Source organism: Elaeis guineensis, chromosome 12 (assembly GCF_000442705.2).
Source record: "Elaeis guineensis isolate ETL-2024a chromosome 12, EG11, whole genome shotgun sequence".
NCBI lineage: Eukaryota > Viridiplantae > Streptophyta > Magnoliopsida > Arecales > Arecaceae > Elaeis > Elaeis guineensis.
In genome coordinates, this window is record NC_026004.2 from 15,695,550 (window position 1) to 15,709,601 (window position 14,052).

Consider the following 14,052-nt stretch of genomic DNA (forward strand, 5'->3'; position numbering starts at 1 on the left):
CACCCACCGCTTCCATAGTCTCATAAATAGGAGAAATAATTTCTCTGAGATATGAAACAGGACCATCACTACCAGTACAGCTTTTTGCAGCAATAGCTTCAGGTGAATCTAATATCGCATCCAATTCTTTTGCCATCTGCAAAACACAGCCGTTTTAAAACATGCTTTCAGTCAATTGATAACAGCCATGTGCAAACAAGTCCATATCCAGGTATTACGTGATTAATGAGGAGTGAACAGAAAGCTCTCTTTTTACTCAGATGTTTACAAAATTCTACAATCCAATAAAGATGCTGGATCATTATCATCATAACAGGGTTCAGGTTACAGAATCTACTTTATTTTCACATTTTCCAAAGCACCTGTTCTTTTCCACATGAGAAAACGGTACATTTTGAACTTTACTGGACCATTATGCCCAAAGCCTCAAATGAATGCACAAAGTTAGAACACCGCTTGCACATTGGAAGTTAATTGTTGGAAATGTCTTCCTCACTCTCATAATAATGATCATGGAAGCAGACAGCATATGTACTCGACATGTAAAACGCTCTTACAGCAGTCACAAGGGCAGGGATATAACAACCCAGAAAAGTCCAACGTGGACCATTTCTGGTGGGAAAACATATCCATTTTTGCATTTTTAAAAAAAAAAAAAGAACCAGTTTCTTTGAAAATTCCAAAAATATCATTAAAAGAAAGCAAAATGAATTCGTACTGACCTTTTAACATTTACATTTAAAAATACATACATCATTATACACACACACACACACATATATATCCCAATATTCAAAAATTTTTGCTGCACCTGGTGACGCCTTTATGACGCAGGACCCTCAGCCACCTTTGATTGACTTTGACTAGGCCAAATTATTAGCTGCTCTTTCTCGCATTTCTTCCTCGAAATCAAAGCTTGATACGGTAAATCCTATTATAAGTCTTACTATGGGAGAGAGACTACTCGTACTGGCTCGCAAAAAAAATAGAAGGAAACTTCAAGGCCAGACTTATAAATAAAAGCAACTCCATACTATATGCCAGTGGTGAACCAGAGCAGAGGCAAGCCCTCGCCCTTCCCCTTCCCCTTCCCCTACCCTAAGGGGGTATTCTTCAAATTAAATATTCTATTTGTTTCCTTGATGACGAGGCCAAAAAATTTATATTACGCAGTCGTTACTGTCCACCTTTATCAGCCAACTTCCCTTTTTCCAAACATAACTAACAAAATGAAATGCAAAAGGCGCATAGCCGACATCAACGTGAAGTGCAGCCCTTATCTTTTCAGGTCTAGTGCGTGTCTATGTATATGTGTGTGTGTACGTGCGCACGCGCGTGTGTGTGTATGTGCATATATGTATATGTGTATGTATATATATGTATATATGTATATGTGTATGTGTATATGTATATGTATATGTATGTATGTACACACACACACATCTATATATATACATGTACATACATACATACGTACATACATACATATGTCAAAAGAAAAGTTAAAATTGGAATGCAATATAACAGCCAAGGATGGCAAAACCATCCCAAGAGGAAAAAGAAACAGAGGAGGAGATAGGGAGGAGGAAGAGAAAGGGAAGGTGGTGGATGGCTAGCGAGGGCTGCGGAGAGTCGAGTAGCCGCACAGAAGGGTAGAGGAGGGACTCCAGGGCCGCACAGAAGGGCAGAGGAGGGACTCCACCTCCGATTCCTCTATTTCGTTTGAAACAAGGGTCCCAAAGGGGGGCTCCTTTTCAATTTTGAAAAATCAAGTGAAGTCAGCAACCCTTTGCCAACTTCACTTATTTTTTTCAAAAATAAAAAAGCTTTTTTATTTTGAAAAATTAAGTGAAGTTGGCAAGGGGTTAGTTGACTTCGCTTAAATTTTGGAAAATAAACAGGCCCTGTTTCGGATGAAACAAGGGAACCAAATGCGGAACTGACTTCACTTAAATTTTTGGAAAATAAAAAGGGCCCCCCTCCAGACCCCTGTTTCAAACAAAACAGGGAAACTGGAGCGAAGCCCCTCCTCTGCCCCTTCCACAGCTTCCCAACCCTCCGTCGGCCTCCACTCTCCCTCCCTTCCCTCTCTCTCTTGTCTTCTCTCCATGCTCCCTCTCCCCTGCCCTCCCTACTATATCAATACAAGCTTGGCACGGAACAAAAAGGAGGTGTGCCAAACCATGCTGCCGGGCAACTGATTTGGGCCCAAGTATTGGCACAACAATCATTGATGACAACCAAAAATTCAATGAACAATATTCTAATGTAGATCATTGAAAACAAACATTAAGCTTACAACAATAACAAAGGATTATGAATTTTTAAAATGCATCATCTCTCCTGTACTGCAAAGATTTAAATCTCAAAAAGAAATAATAAGCAAAAAAAAAGGCAAGTACAACAAATACTCACATTGTGAAATATGTAGCAAATGCATTCAGGAAGAAATCGAACATTGGCAGCCTCACCCCAGATAAGAAAATACAATGAAATCAAAATCAGCTTCCTGTTTTTATTCAGTGCTTCCAAGCTGCAATGAAGCCGAAAACTCGTCAATAAATCACATAACCAGCAAATATCTCCATGAAGTACAAATTTCATTTGCTACCTGTTCCATACGATCCGTATGCCCAAATATCTACACCATCTGATATAGTTGTCCAAAACTTTACGAAAAACTTCAGTGATAACCTTCTCATCAATTTTCTGCATTTCAGAAATAGTAAAAGAGGTCAGCAAAATCGTTTGCATCACAATGTGTACCAATAATCAGATTTCACAAATACCATTGTAGATTTTACGCATCCTGGGGACTTTATTTAATTTTATAACATCTAAGAGTAAATGAAAGCAGAACAAGCACATGTTCACTGTCCTTATATTTGAGCAATCAGTAACACTCATGTGGCAGTCAGAAGCTTGGTTAGAGTTATAATTAAAGCCCTCCAATATCAGCTCCCATTCACTAAATGAACACATCGGGATTAGAAATGAGAAAATTGGAGGGACTAATGGACGGACAAAATGCAGCAACTAGGGAATAAAGTATTAAAGACACAAATTGTACGGAACTTTAACAAGTAATTGGGATACAAACAACTCCTTATACATCAATACCCTAAAAGAATATTCACTTAATACTCAACTAGCACCATAATTTGCAAAAAAATAATATCATCAAAACAATTATAGAGGGATAAACTAATTATATACAACTGAGGCATGAAAAAAGAGTGCGTAAATGAACCAATTCAAGATATGAACAATCCACCAAATCTTATATGAACCTTTCAAGAAAAAAGTATACCACATCACTGATCCAATAAGAACAAAAGAGGCTATGGAGCTAATATGTCCCCAGATGTACATAACGGTGCACACAAGCCGAGCCAGGCAAAATAGTCGGTTGCTCAGGCTCAGCTGGCTATATGAAAGGCCTAATCAAGCTTGAGAAAAGTATTAGTATATAAAAGCCATCAAATCACCTAAAGTTCCACTTAAAAATAAAATTTAAAAAAAAAAAAAGGATTTGTATACGTTCTACCCTTAAAAAAAGAAAAAGATAATAAGCAAACTTACCACTAAAATATGGCATTTGAACCTTGCAACCTAATGACACACCTCGGTAATCAAATCTATTTGGCTTTAGCAAATGACAAACTTAAGGAAAAGATTAATTCAGGAGAAACAGATAGCATTAACAACTATCTTGAAATGTGCACAATTGTACCACCATGCATGGTTTCATACCAGCACAGCATGGTTTGTATAGAATATGAAATTTCACATATAAGGCAAACCCAAACATTCAAAGAACACATCAAGTGTATACAAACACACATGCACACATGCACCCTGATGAAACACAAACGATCGTAAACCTTTATTTGTTTGACCCTATCTTCTTCATTTAGGAAGCAAATTCAATTACTTACACTAACCCAGTCCGTATAATGGAGTAGTTTCAACGTGTTCAAATGTTTGAGAATAAGGGTTTCTGAAGTCCAAGAGATACACCTAATGTTAGCAATTGAAGTGGCATACAATTAAAATAAGGAGATTGCAGAGTTCCATTGGCCATTCTCTCTTCTTCGACCTCTTCATTCTACCACCAGCGCTACTTCCTATCTTTTTACCAGTCTCTTTCCCCTTAGACAAATCTATGATAAGTTTAACATAAAAATTTCCTAAAATTTTTGTTGCACGAGCATCTCAATCAAATAATTACACATATGAATGAGGATAACTCAAGGGGCCATTTCTTGGTGCAAATGTAAAAGACTTGGGCTGACAAGTGCAATAGGACGGTTTCAAGTCCTAGAGCAGCTATTTGTGCAAAAATTTTTTAAAAAAGGACCAAAAAAAGTTAGGTCTATCTCCAGTTCACCCCTCCCAAAACCTCGGATTGCTGGGACAGTGGTGAGGTAGTGGCCTTTTTTTCAATTCTTAAATGAGGATAACTCAAAATAATAGGCCTACAGTGGAAAGTGGTAATAATATAAGCCTTACAATGATAAATTGGAAAACTTAAAAAAAAAAAATGAACAAGAAGATGAAATCACCTCTCTATTCTAAAGGAAATATAGATTTGCCTAAAAATTGGCTTTAAAGGAATCAACACCAACAAGATAAAGCAAATTCAAAATAAAAGAAAGAGTAGGGTTCATGAATATCCACATACATCTCTTATTCCTCTTGCACTCCAGCCACTGATAGCCTCCAAAGGTTCTCAAATGGCTCTCAATTAAATCCTAGAAAGATTATCATCTAAAGCCATGTTCAACAAATAGTATCCAAAATTGTCTATCACATCTAACTGAGACTAACTAGCTTTCCAACTTCATAACATAATCCCTCGTCATCTAAACCTCTAACAACAGCTTCTATGGTCCAATATTAACTCCATCACCACCCATCCATAAGCCTCTAGGCATTCAATATACTCGTGCATCCCTGAAGTCATATTTGCATCTCTAAATGATGAAGACATATTACATGCCATATCCTCCTATAACCAGAAAAACACATACTTAAGACCTTAGAAAATCACATGCTAAAATAACAATAATTTAAAATTATAAAGAATATGCTAGTCAGCTCTAGCCATCCCAAGCCTTACCACTGTGATGAATACACATCAAAGACTCATGGAATTTCGTACCGGCCCGAACCAATCAGTACAACCCGTACCGAACCACAATGGTTGGGAGCCGGTCCGGTTTGGCCCAATTTTTCAAAAAATGCCCCAAACCACACCAAACTGGTCGGTTCCATGCGGTACAGACCTGAACCATGCGGTTTTTGGCTCAGTCATTCCCCCCCTTGAACCGAGCTGCACGTGCATAGGGCATGACTGGGGGAGGGTGCAGGTCGAGTGGCCCTTGTCTGTGGATGCTTCTACCTTTCAAATGAAAGGCAGAGAGTAAGAGACAGAGAAGCATTTGCTTCTCTGTCTTTCCGTCGACGGGGTTCAAACCGAAGAAAAAAAATGGAAACCACCCCAATGATCTGGATTTTTCACAATTTCATTGAGGAATCAAAATATTTCAACCAGTTTCAAGGTAATATAACATTTCCTCACTCAATTTTTTTTTTTTTTTGCATTTTCATGGCCGAAAAACGGCAACAAATAGAAAAATAGGGAAATATCATGCCAAAATTTTTTATTTTAGTATGATTTCATTATATGTTGTAGATCTTCGGATGATCTACACGGTGATGCTAAAATCATTAATTTTCGTTTAATATATATTTTTAAATTAAAAATAAAATTTCAGAAAAAATTTATAAAAAATCAAAAAATCAAAAAAATAACTGTAAAATAGGAATATTGTTTAGAACGATTCAAGCTACTTTCAGTATAATTGATGTCCGATTGTGAAGATTTTGATGCATGATGCATATAGTAGACTAAGTCTAATTTTGAATGAGATTAAACAATAAATAATATTTAACGCACGTTCATGGGCTTAAAAAAATATATGTAGCATCCATGATATGTTTCTAGTTTCTACAGTGCTGCTTGGATAGAAAGATGGATTGATGTTCCTCCTGAGTATGTGGATGATCCAAAGATATACGAGCATCATGGACACTCGATAAGATATTAAATCAATAGAGATCTTAAGATCAGTACATTGTTCTTTGTAGTTTCTACTCTAAATATATTTAATGTGTTGTTTTACATTTCTTTTATTTTATTTCGGAGTGATGGAACCATTATATGACATAAATAAACATTAATTTGAATTTAAAATAATTTAAAAAATCAAAAACAAATTGATTGGATTCAAAAGAAACCAAAAAAGATGAAAAAAAGAATAGTGTACTGATACAAAACCAGCATGCCAGGACGTACCGACACTCAGTACAGTACGGTACCGAACCATACCGTATCGGCCAGAAACCAATATGGGTACCGGTACCAGTTCCAAAAACCCTGCATCAAACACTCAACCAATATAGATCATATACCTGTGGCCCATATATTGCACACTAACACTAATAGTGCAAAAAATCACCAGACTACACTCACACCTGCATAGGTCCTGACATACGGGACATTAGTACACCATTAGTGTTAGTGTTTGTTGGGGGGTGGGGGTGGGGGTGGGGGTGGGGAGGGAGATGCCAACTTGGATACTTAAACAGGGGCAAGGATTCCAATTACTAACATTCTGGCAAGCTCTCTATGAGAAATCCTAGGTCATCACAAATACATCGCACCCAAACCAGCCCAGATTCTATGTGTCACTAGGAGGCACTAAAGCATAGGCCCATTTGGGCAAACCAAGAGCCAACATTGTGTTCATGATTTGTTTGTGACTGGACTCTTCTCCTAGCAAGAAAGCTCGGCTTAAATGTTGGGAGTACACGAGAAACAGTTTGGGCATGACTTTAGTCCCATATTGGTTGTGCATTAGGAAGAACTTAGATACTAAAACAGTGCTTAACACCTCAATTAATAACTTTCTAGCTAGCCCTTTTTGGATAAGGTCTTGAATTGTTACCAAAAAAAAAAGGACAAAACTTACCACTAATAAAAAAGGGTGGCCCTATGCCCGAGGCTCCCACCACTACAAGCTTGGGGAGGGTTAGATGTACGCAGCCTCATCCCTACATGTAGAGAGGCTATTTCCATGTTTTAAAACCATGACACCCAGATCACACTGGAGCAACCTTACCTTTGTATCAAGCGCACACTCCAAAACTTACCACTGATCAAATACATAAAAATCACAACCAATATATTCTCGAAGAATAACTAAAAGATTCATTACTATGATCTCTTGCACAGAGAGAAGACTAAACAGAAATAGATTTAAACATTTACCAAAAAAGATCTCAACCATTAAATCTCAAAGGTGCAATTTGCATGAAATATACATCTTCTTTGCAACTATAGGGTCCTTTTTAAAATTTATTCCTATTGCGCAGGGCCATCTGAATATTATTTTGCTTGTACAAAGTTCATCATAACTCCCATCTTGTCTAACAATTTTAAATTAAAAATCAACTGTGTACCATTTGGATTATAGTAAAGTACTTTCTACTTGCTAGCATAGGACCCTAGAGGATTTCTGGATTTTTTGAAACTAAATATTTCCTTTTTGATTGTAATGGAATTGAAAGACAGGCAATTTAGTTATAACAAAGTCCACCTACATAAAGGGCTTTGTATTAAAAAGAAAGGTCTGGTCCCAAACCTTCTCCCCTTATGATAGCAGAGATACTTCAATCCTAAAATCATCCTAGATCAGATGAAGAATGCAAATATATTTGACAAAAAACCCAGAACATTGACTTGTATCCACGGGATGATAAGATGAATGAATCTTGCATCAAAACATCAATTTACAAGTCTCTGTGACATGAGTTGCAGACCTTCTTTAACTTCATATTTATAGCAAGCCTTCAAGTAAGTAGACTGCCAACTCAATTTCATACTTGGTAGGGAAGACAGCTGTAATTATTATTCAATTTCAAAGACTGAACATCACTCTTCACACCCAAACAATAAAATAGGAGGTGAAACCTACCAATGGCACTGAGGGATGTCTGTCCAATGGACAGTTTGAGAACATACAGTGATGATCAAAACACTATGCAGATCTTCCCACCAAGAGCAGCAGGATCAGAACTCAAACATTAAGAATTCAATAAAAACTACCAGAACTTCAAACTCAAATGGCTATAACTTTTGAGAGCAGTTCCCAAGTAAATGGATTGGCGCAGCAAACAAAATCAATATGGGGCTTTTAGATTTATGTTCAATATAGATAACAAGAAATTACTGACCGGTTCTGCCTCAACAGGTAAGCCAAGTCGTGCCTGAGCATTTGCAATGGTAAGAACAACATTTTCACGCTGGTTCCGAATGTTATCTCTCTGCACATGCAGAATAAAACATATCAGATGGTTAAACACAATAATTTTGAATACACATCATGCATGTGAGAGCAACAGATGCCTCAGATCCACCATCTCATTAAAGATTCTTTCAATTATTTAACTTCATACATATACTCCTAAGTTTGATCTGCAAACTTCTCTCGGCTCTCTATCCCCTTGGGAGCGAAAACCAAAACAAGGGGTGTATTTATTAAAAGATATAAGTATCTATAGAGATGTGGAGAATGTAGATGTGGAGATGGTGGAATCGGTCATTTAAGCCAAGGAATTTGCTCTACAACAGTAGAGATGGAACCAGATCAAAAGGAACACATAATACACTACTGCAGGAACGAGATACAGAAAGAAAAATACACATGAATTTAGCAATGTAATTAGAATTACCTTCCTATATATCTCTGCCTTTTAAAGGCCATGTATTTATCTCGTCAAATTGAATAAATATGGACCACATACAAGTGACTCATGCAAGCGGCTCTCAACAGTTGCAAGTGTATTATGATTGCTTGTTTGCAGACTGGGTGGTTGAGTTACATGATCTAGACTATCCAAAAATATATGAAAATTACACTGCTCATTTGACGGATAAATATCAACAGGCAAAGGAAACCAGTTTGACTGATAACTGAAAACGAAGGAGGTCAAACCTTCAGCAATGCTTCAGGAACAATACAACAGTAATTAACAGGACTATTTAACAAATCAAGATTTACATAACCACAAAGTTGCCTGTGATTTCAGATTTATGTTTAAAATTGCCCTCAGAAAACTAAAAATGTAACCACTCCATTTCTGTGTGTTTGCTGTACCCCTCGAAATGAAGACAGGAACTCTAATTTTTGTGTTGAATTAGGATTCATACAATACTTTGAACTTATTTTATTAATAGATGTCGATCTTACACGAACCATCCATCTTTTCTCATTCACGCTGTGACCCAACATTGGCAACGTTTAGATCTATACTCTAGTCAATGCTAACATCAATGGAAGTTGCAAGAATAGGTTCAAAAAAGTTTGCAGTAGGACCAAGGATTCCCCAAAACTGGAACCGTTGGCAACTAAGGACTCATAAAACCCAACATCAAATAGTTGGAAGAAGGTTTGATGGCTAAGGTATGGTTGTTCACAGTTTACAACTTTACATTCACATTCATGTCAATGAAAGACAACAAGAGGCTAGAAGTTTGCAGTTGAAGGATAGGATCACAAATCAGACAGCAGAAAATAACATGCTGACATGAAATGTCGTTACCCATTGCCTTCAGAAAATCTGGCTTGCAAGGTAAGCCTTGCACGTTTCTCAATCTTTCCCCACAGACAACTTTTTTTTTTCATTTTTATTTATTCCTTTAACTTCTTTTCAGGATAAAATTTGCCATTACTACATTATATGGTAGACATACATCAACTAGCGCACATGATTCTGGGTTGGTTTTACATTAGCTATCACATTCCTCTTCACAAGGATTTAGATGCACATGCTTGTGAAACTAGGAAAGACAGAAAAAAGAGCACAACAAAAAGTGGAAAACACTGTTGTCAGAGCAATTTTTTCAGTTTTGCTCCTACATGTTCATTGATGGTTTTGCCCCATTAAAATAAGAGGGAGGAAAGTTTTTAAAATACCAAAGTTACTCTTCTCTTCAATGCCCCACCTTACGTCCTCCTCCCTTTCCCTGTTCAAGTTGGCATTCGAGGAAAAAATAAAGATAACAGAAATGAAAAACATTCCTTTCTTTCTTACTATAACTGATTTCTCTTTCTCTATCTAACAATTTTTTTCATTCTTTTTGGAGAATACTATTCCATTGGATCTCAAGCCGGGTATATTTGCCACATTTAAATAATTATTCTAATAAAAATTATTTGCAAAATCAATTATGTTACCATCATATTATCCTCCTAATTCATAAAAAAAATACGCCGTACCAGTCAGTACCATTCTACACTAAGCTTATCATACCATACTAGTACTGAACCAGTATGCCTTGCCGTCTCCATACTGTACTGCATACCGACACTGTGACAAGACGGTGCCAATATAGGATCTGATACCGAAACTGTGAACCTTATATAAAATAATAAGTATCAAAACATAATGCTAAAATTAAAAATCTTAACATCATAGAAAACAACTATACTGTTAGAATTTACCTTCTTAACTTAAATAAACATCTATACATTTTGCCAGACTGATTATTCCCTTTGCATCCCCCCATAACTTGGCTTCTTTGATTGGGTTAATTCCTTAATTTTCAGCATCCTATTTCAATAAAACTACTCCCATTCCATCATGGCTGTTGGTTGGTACGACTTTGTGTTTCATTCTTATAGATGTCAACTTACTCTCCATTCTCTCACATTCATCTTGCTGCCCTCTGCCTCCAAAACAATGCCATCCACTGCCCAAACTTCATCTTGGTGAAACTTGAGTTCCGACAGCAAGGTTAGAGAACACAGAATTTCCAATCAGATCTGACAAGAAGTTTGTAAAGCTTATATCAGACCTCTTGGCTGGATATCTGAATCTCAAGGCTTATGTTCAGATCTTAACCATAACTGAGGTTTTCGAGCAGCTGTAAAATGTCAGAGTTGATTTCCATCTGTATCCAAGGTTTTGGCAGAAGTTCAAAAGGCTGCCCTGAAGGTGCTCTCAGAATCCTGTATTTTCTAGCCTTGCTTCCAACACAGTCTCACCTTCATCACCGAGCTTCAATTCGAATGCATGCTCTTATTCTCTTAACTGAATCTAATGCTGGTACTAAAGCAATTAGTTCTGGTGCTGGAGATTGGGCTGGGGAAGACAACGCTCTGGTGGCCTTCTTGTGTTTTCTCCCCCATTCCCCTGAGTGCCATCTTGAGAGTAGCTTTCTTTTGCTTGCTACTCCACAAGGGAAAGGTAAGGAAGGATGGAATAATGGAGTGCAATACAAAAGAAAAGGGCTTTTCTGGTATTGTGTAAAAAGCTCCACTCTCTTGTTTCAAGAGGGCAAGACCATCAATAGCCTCAAAAGCCCTGTTCATGGGTTCGGGAATGTGGGACAGATGCAAGAACGGGTCTAAAGGTCAGGCCCATCTTATCCTATATCTCAATTAACAGGGACTCCACTAGAAAAGAATCCAAAATTGGGTACAGGTTCATGGACAAGTCATCTTGGCCATGTCTTGTGTAACTTTTTTAGGTCATGTTGCATATTTTGTACATAATTATCCCTTGCTATGTACAGTTATGTCTATTTTACACAAATTTACTTTTTGTTTTATACAAAGGTCAAGGACCAAAAAATAACTTTCGATAAAAGCCAAGAATTGGGGGTAAATAATTGTGTCCATTTTCCTAAATGATAAATTAAATATGAAACAGGCACTGAAGCTTAATTTGTTTAGTTAAACAGCTGCCATCCCAGCTTCCCATCTATGTTTCATTTGTGACCTTTTTGCATCTTATGTTTTTAATTAAATCATAACCTAACCCCAGGCACCTCCACTTTCCCCTTTCTCATCTCTCTCGCACCCATGGCCTCCATCATCGCTTGAAGGAATCCATCAACCACCAGTGTCCTACTTCCACCAGTGATCTCGTCAGCTGATCAAACCCACCAACAACCTGCCTCATTCCAGGTGGGTGCCCACAACCCTTCGAAATCTCTCTCCTTTGCTCCCAACCCAACCCAAGCTATATTCAAGACATCCCTATCCCTTTGCCCCTTGTTCACCATCTCCTCTTAGATTTATGGACAACCAGGTCCGATGGTATTGGCAACATGTCCTGCTCATTTCCAGCACCAATACTCATGTCATGCATGTCATATTGACATGGGTACATCAAGACAGAATGGCCAGTCCAGGAGTCATAGCTTAAAAGAGCAATAAATTGCTCTCAAATAGTATTCTTAGCTCTAGTAATATCAAGTCTCATACAAAAGAATGCAGTGTAGCACAAACGAGAAAAAGTGGGTGAAACCTTTGGAAGAAGGTTAAGTAATGGCTTAAACATTTAAGTGAGCTCAAGAGAAGTCTGGATTTAGGCTGAACAGACAGAAAAAAAGAGAATGAAACCAAGAAGGCTTGTATGCAAAAAGTAAGAATGTTCTTGAATTGACCTTCTATAAGAACTACATAGTAACAACCCCAAACAGTTTGGAGAAAGCTACTTCTATATTATTATCTTTGTATGGCTTAATAATGATTTTAGCATGCTTCAACAGCCACTCATTCGTCCTGACCAAATGGTAGAATCTATCTCTCAGCAATTCCTTTCTCGGCTAATCACCCCTTCCGAACCAGCCTGCCCAATCGATCGTCGGTTGATCGGCAAATGAATATGGGTTGAGAAGGTTCAAAGTTGTCAGAATGAATCATTTGTTTGCTTTATCGAATAAAGTTGATTAGGCGGTCATCAGTTAGCCACTTACTTTCAACCATTACAGCTGGTTTGACCGGCTTAGCGATACGGACAGACACAAAGAAGAACACAGGCAGCAGAAATGCAAAAGAGTTTAACAAAGATTCCTGAAATAGAGTTCATGACTCAACCACGAATCTGTTGAATAAAAGGGGATTGCTTACTCTTATGCATGACTAGATCAGCATATCAACTATATAAATGGCATCTCAAAACAATGTCAAAATTAATCTACATATTATAGCTCAAGTTTTCGCAGCCAACATGTCAAGTCTCTTAAGCAAAGCAAGGAGCATGATTTGTCTTATAGCACACTAACAAGAAATTAAATGAGCTTCAAACAAGTTATTGGCCAGAGAGTGAAACCTGAAAGCCAAATACAAACTCCAAGAGGTCAAACATATCTGGACTTCTCAGCTGAGGAACATCAAATTCAGCAGGAAGCCGAGGGAAGTCTGAAGCATACCCAATCGCAGATATTGCAGCTCTGACCTGCATGAATCACAATGTAAGTCACCAAGCTATGATGTATAGAACTAGGAAATGCAATACATTCTTTGCCACAAAAGGTAAAAGAAATAGATTAACAAAAAGATACACACCCATGCACATGTGCATCCATGTGTATGTGTATTATGTATGTATTGACATTACATTGATTTCATATTTTGCCAGCAACCTGAAACAAAATTACTGGATGCACAAGTTAACGACTCAGGTCAACAGTCTATCTACTATTGCTCCAGTATCACATTAGAGTCAATAATTTCACCTAATTTCATGTGCATCCTGTTTAATGCAATGACAGAATATTTGTGAAAGCAATGTAAAAAAATGAAGGAAATAAAGGAAGCATGAAGCATATAATAATTGCTTTTCAGAAGAATAAAATGAAAATTAAATGGAAAGAAAATGATAAATAAGTCAACTGAACAAGAACAAGAGATAGAAGACTTCAATCTCTGGGATGGCTTGACGAAATTTGGTCACACTGTTTCCATTTACAATCTATCAGTATAATTTAACAATATTAAGATTTTGTTGTGCAGCAAAGTTGCGTATAGCAGAAATATATTGCCATGCAATATGGCAAAAGTAAGAAAATGATTTAATGAAATAGATCACAAATCCTACTCAACAAAAATACTTACACACACCTAATCACACACACATACTGAATATTAGCAAGAGGGATATTTGGAATCAGTGTGAAAATGCCAAGTCTACATG

At 37.3% G+C, this 14,052-nt stretch overlaps 1 protein-coding gene across 1 annotated transcript in view; it reads right to left on the reverse strand.

The window, feature by feature from the left end:
• Nucleotides 1-14,052, reverse strand: part of LOC105055020 (callose synthase 10) — an 80,406-nt gene that overhangs the window by 56,553 nt on the left and 9,801 nt on the right. Inside the window, exons 6-10 of the mRNA XM_010936709.4 lie at nt 13,189-13,314; nt 8,302-8,391; nt 2,612-2,709; nt 2,416-2,533; nt 8-136 (exon numbers count right to left, since the gene is read on the reverse strand). Of these exons, the coding sequence (XP_010935011.1) occupies nt 8-136; nt 2,416-2,533; nt 2,612-2,709; nt 8,302-8,391; nt 13,189-13,314 (561 nt within the window). The remainder of the gene's footprint in view (nt 1-7; nt 137-2,415; nt 2,534-2,611; nt 2,710-8,301; nt 8,392-13,188; nt 13,315-14,052) is intronic.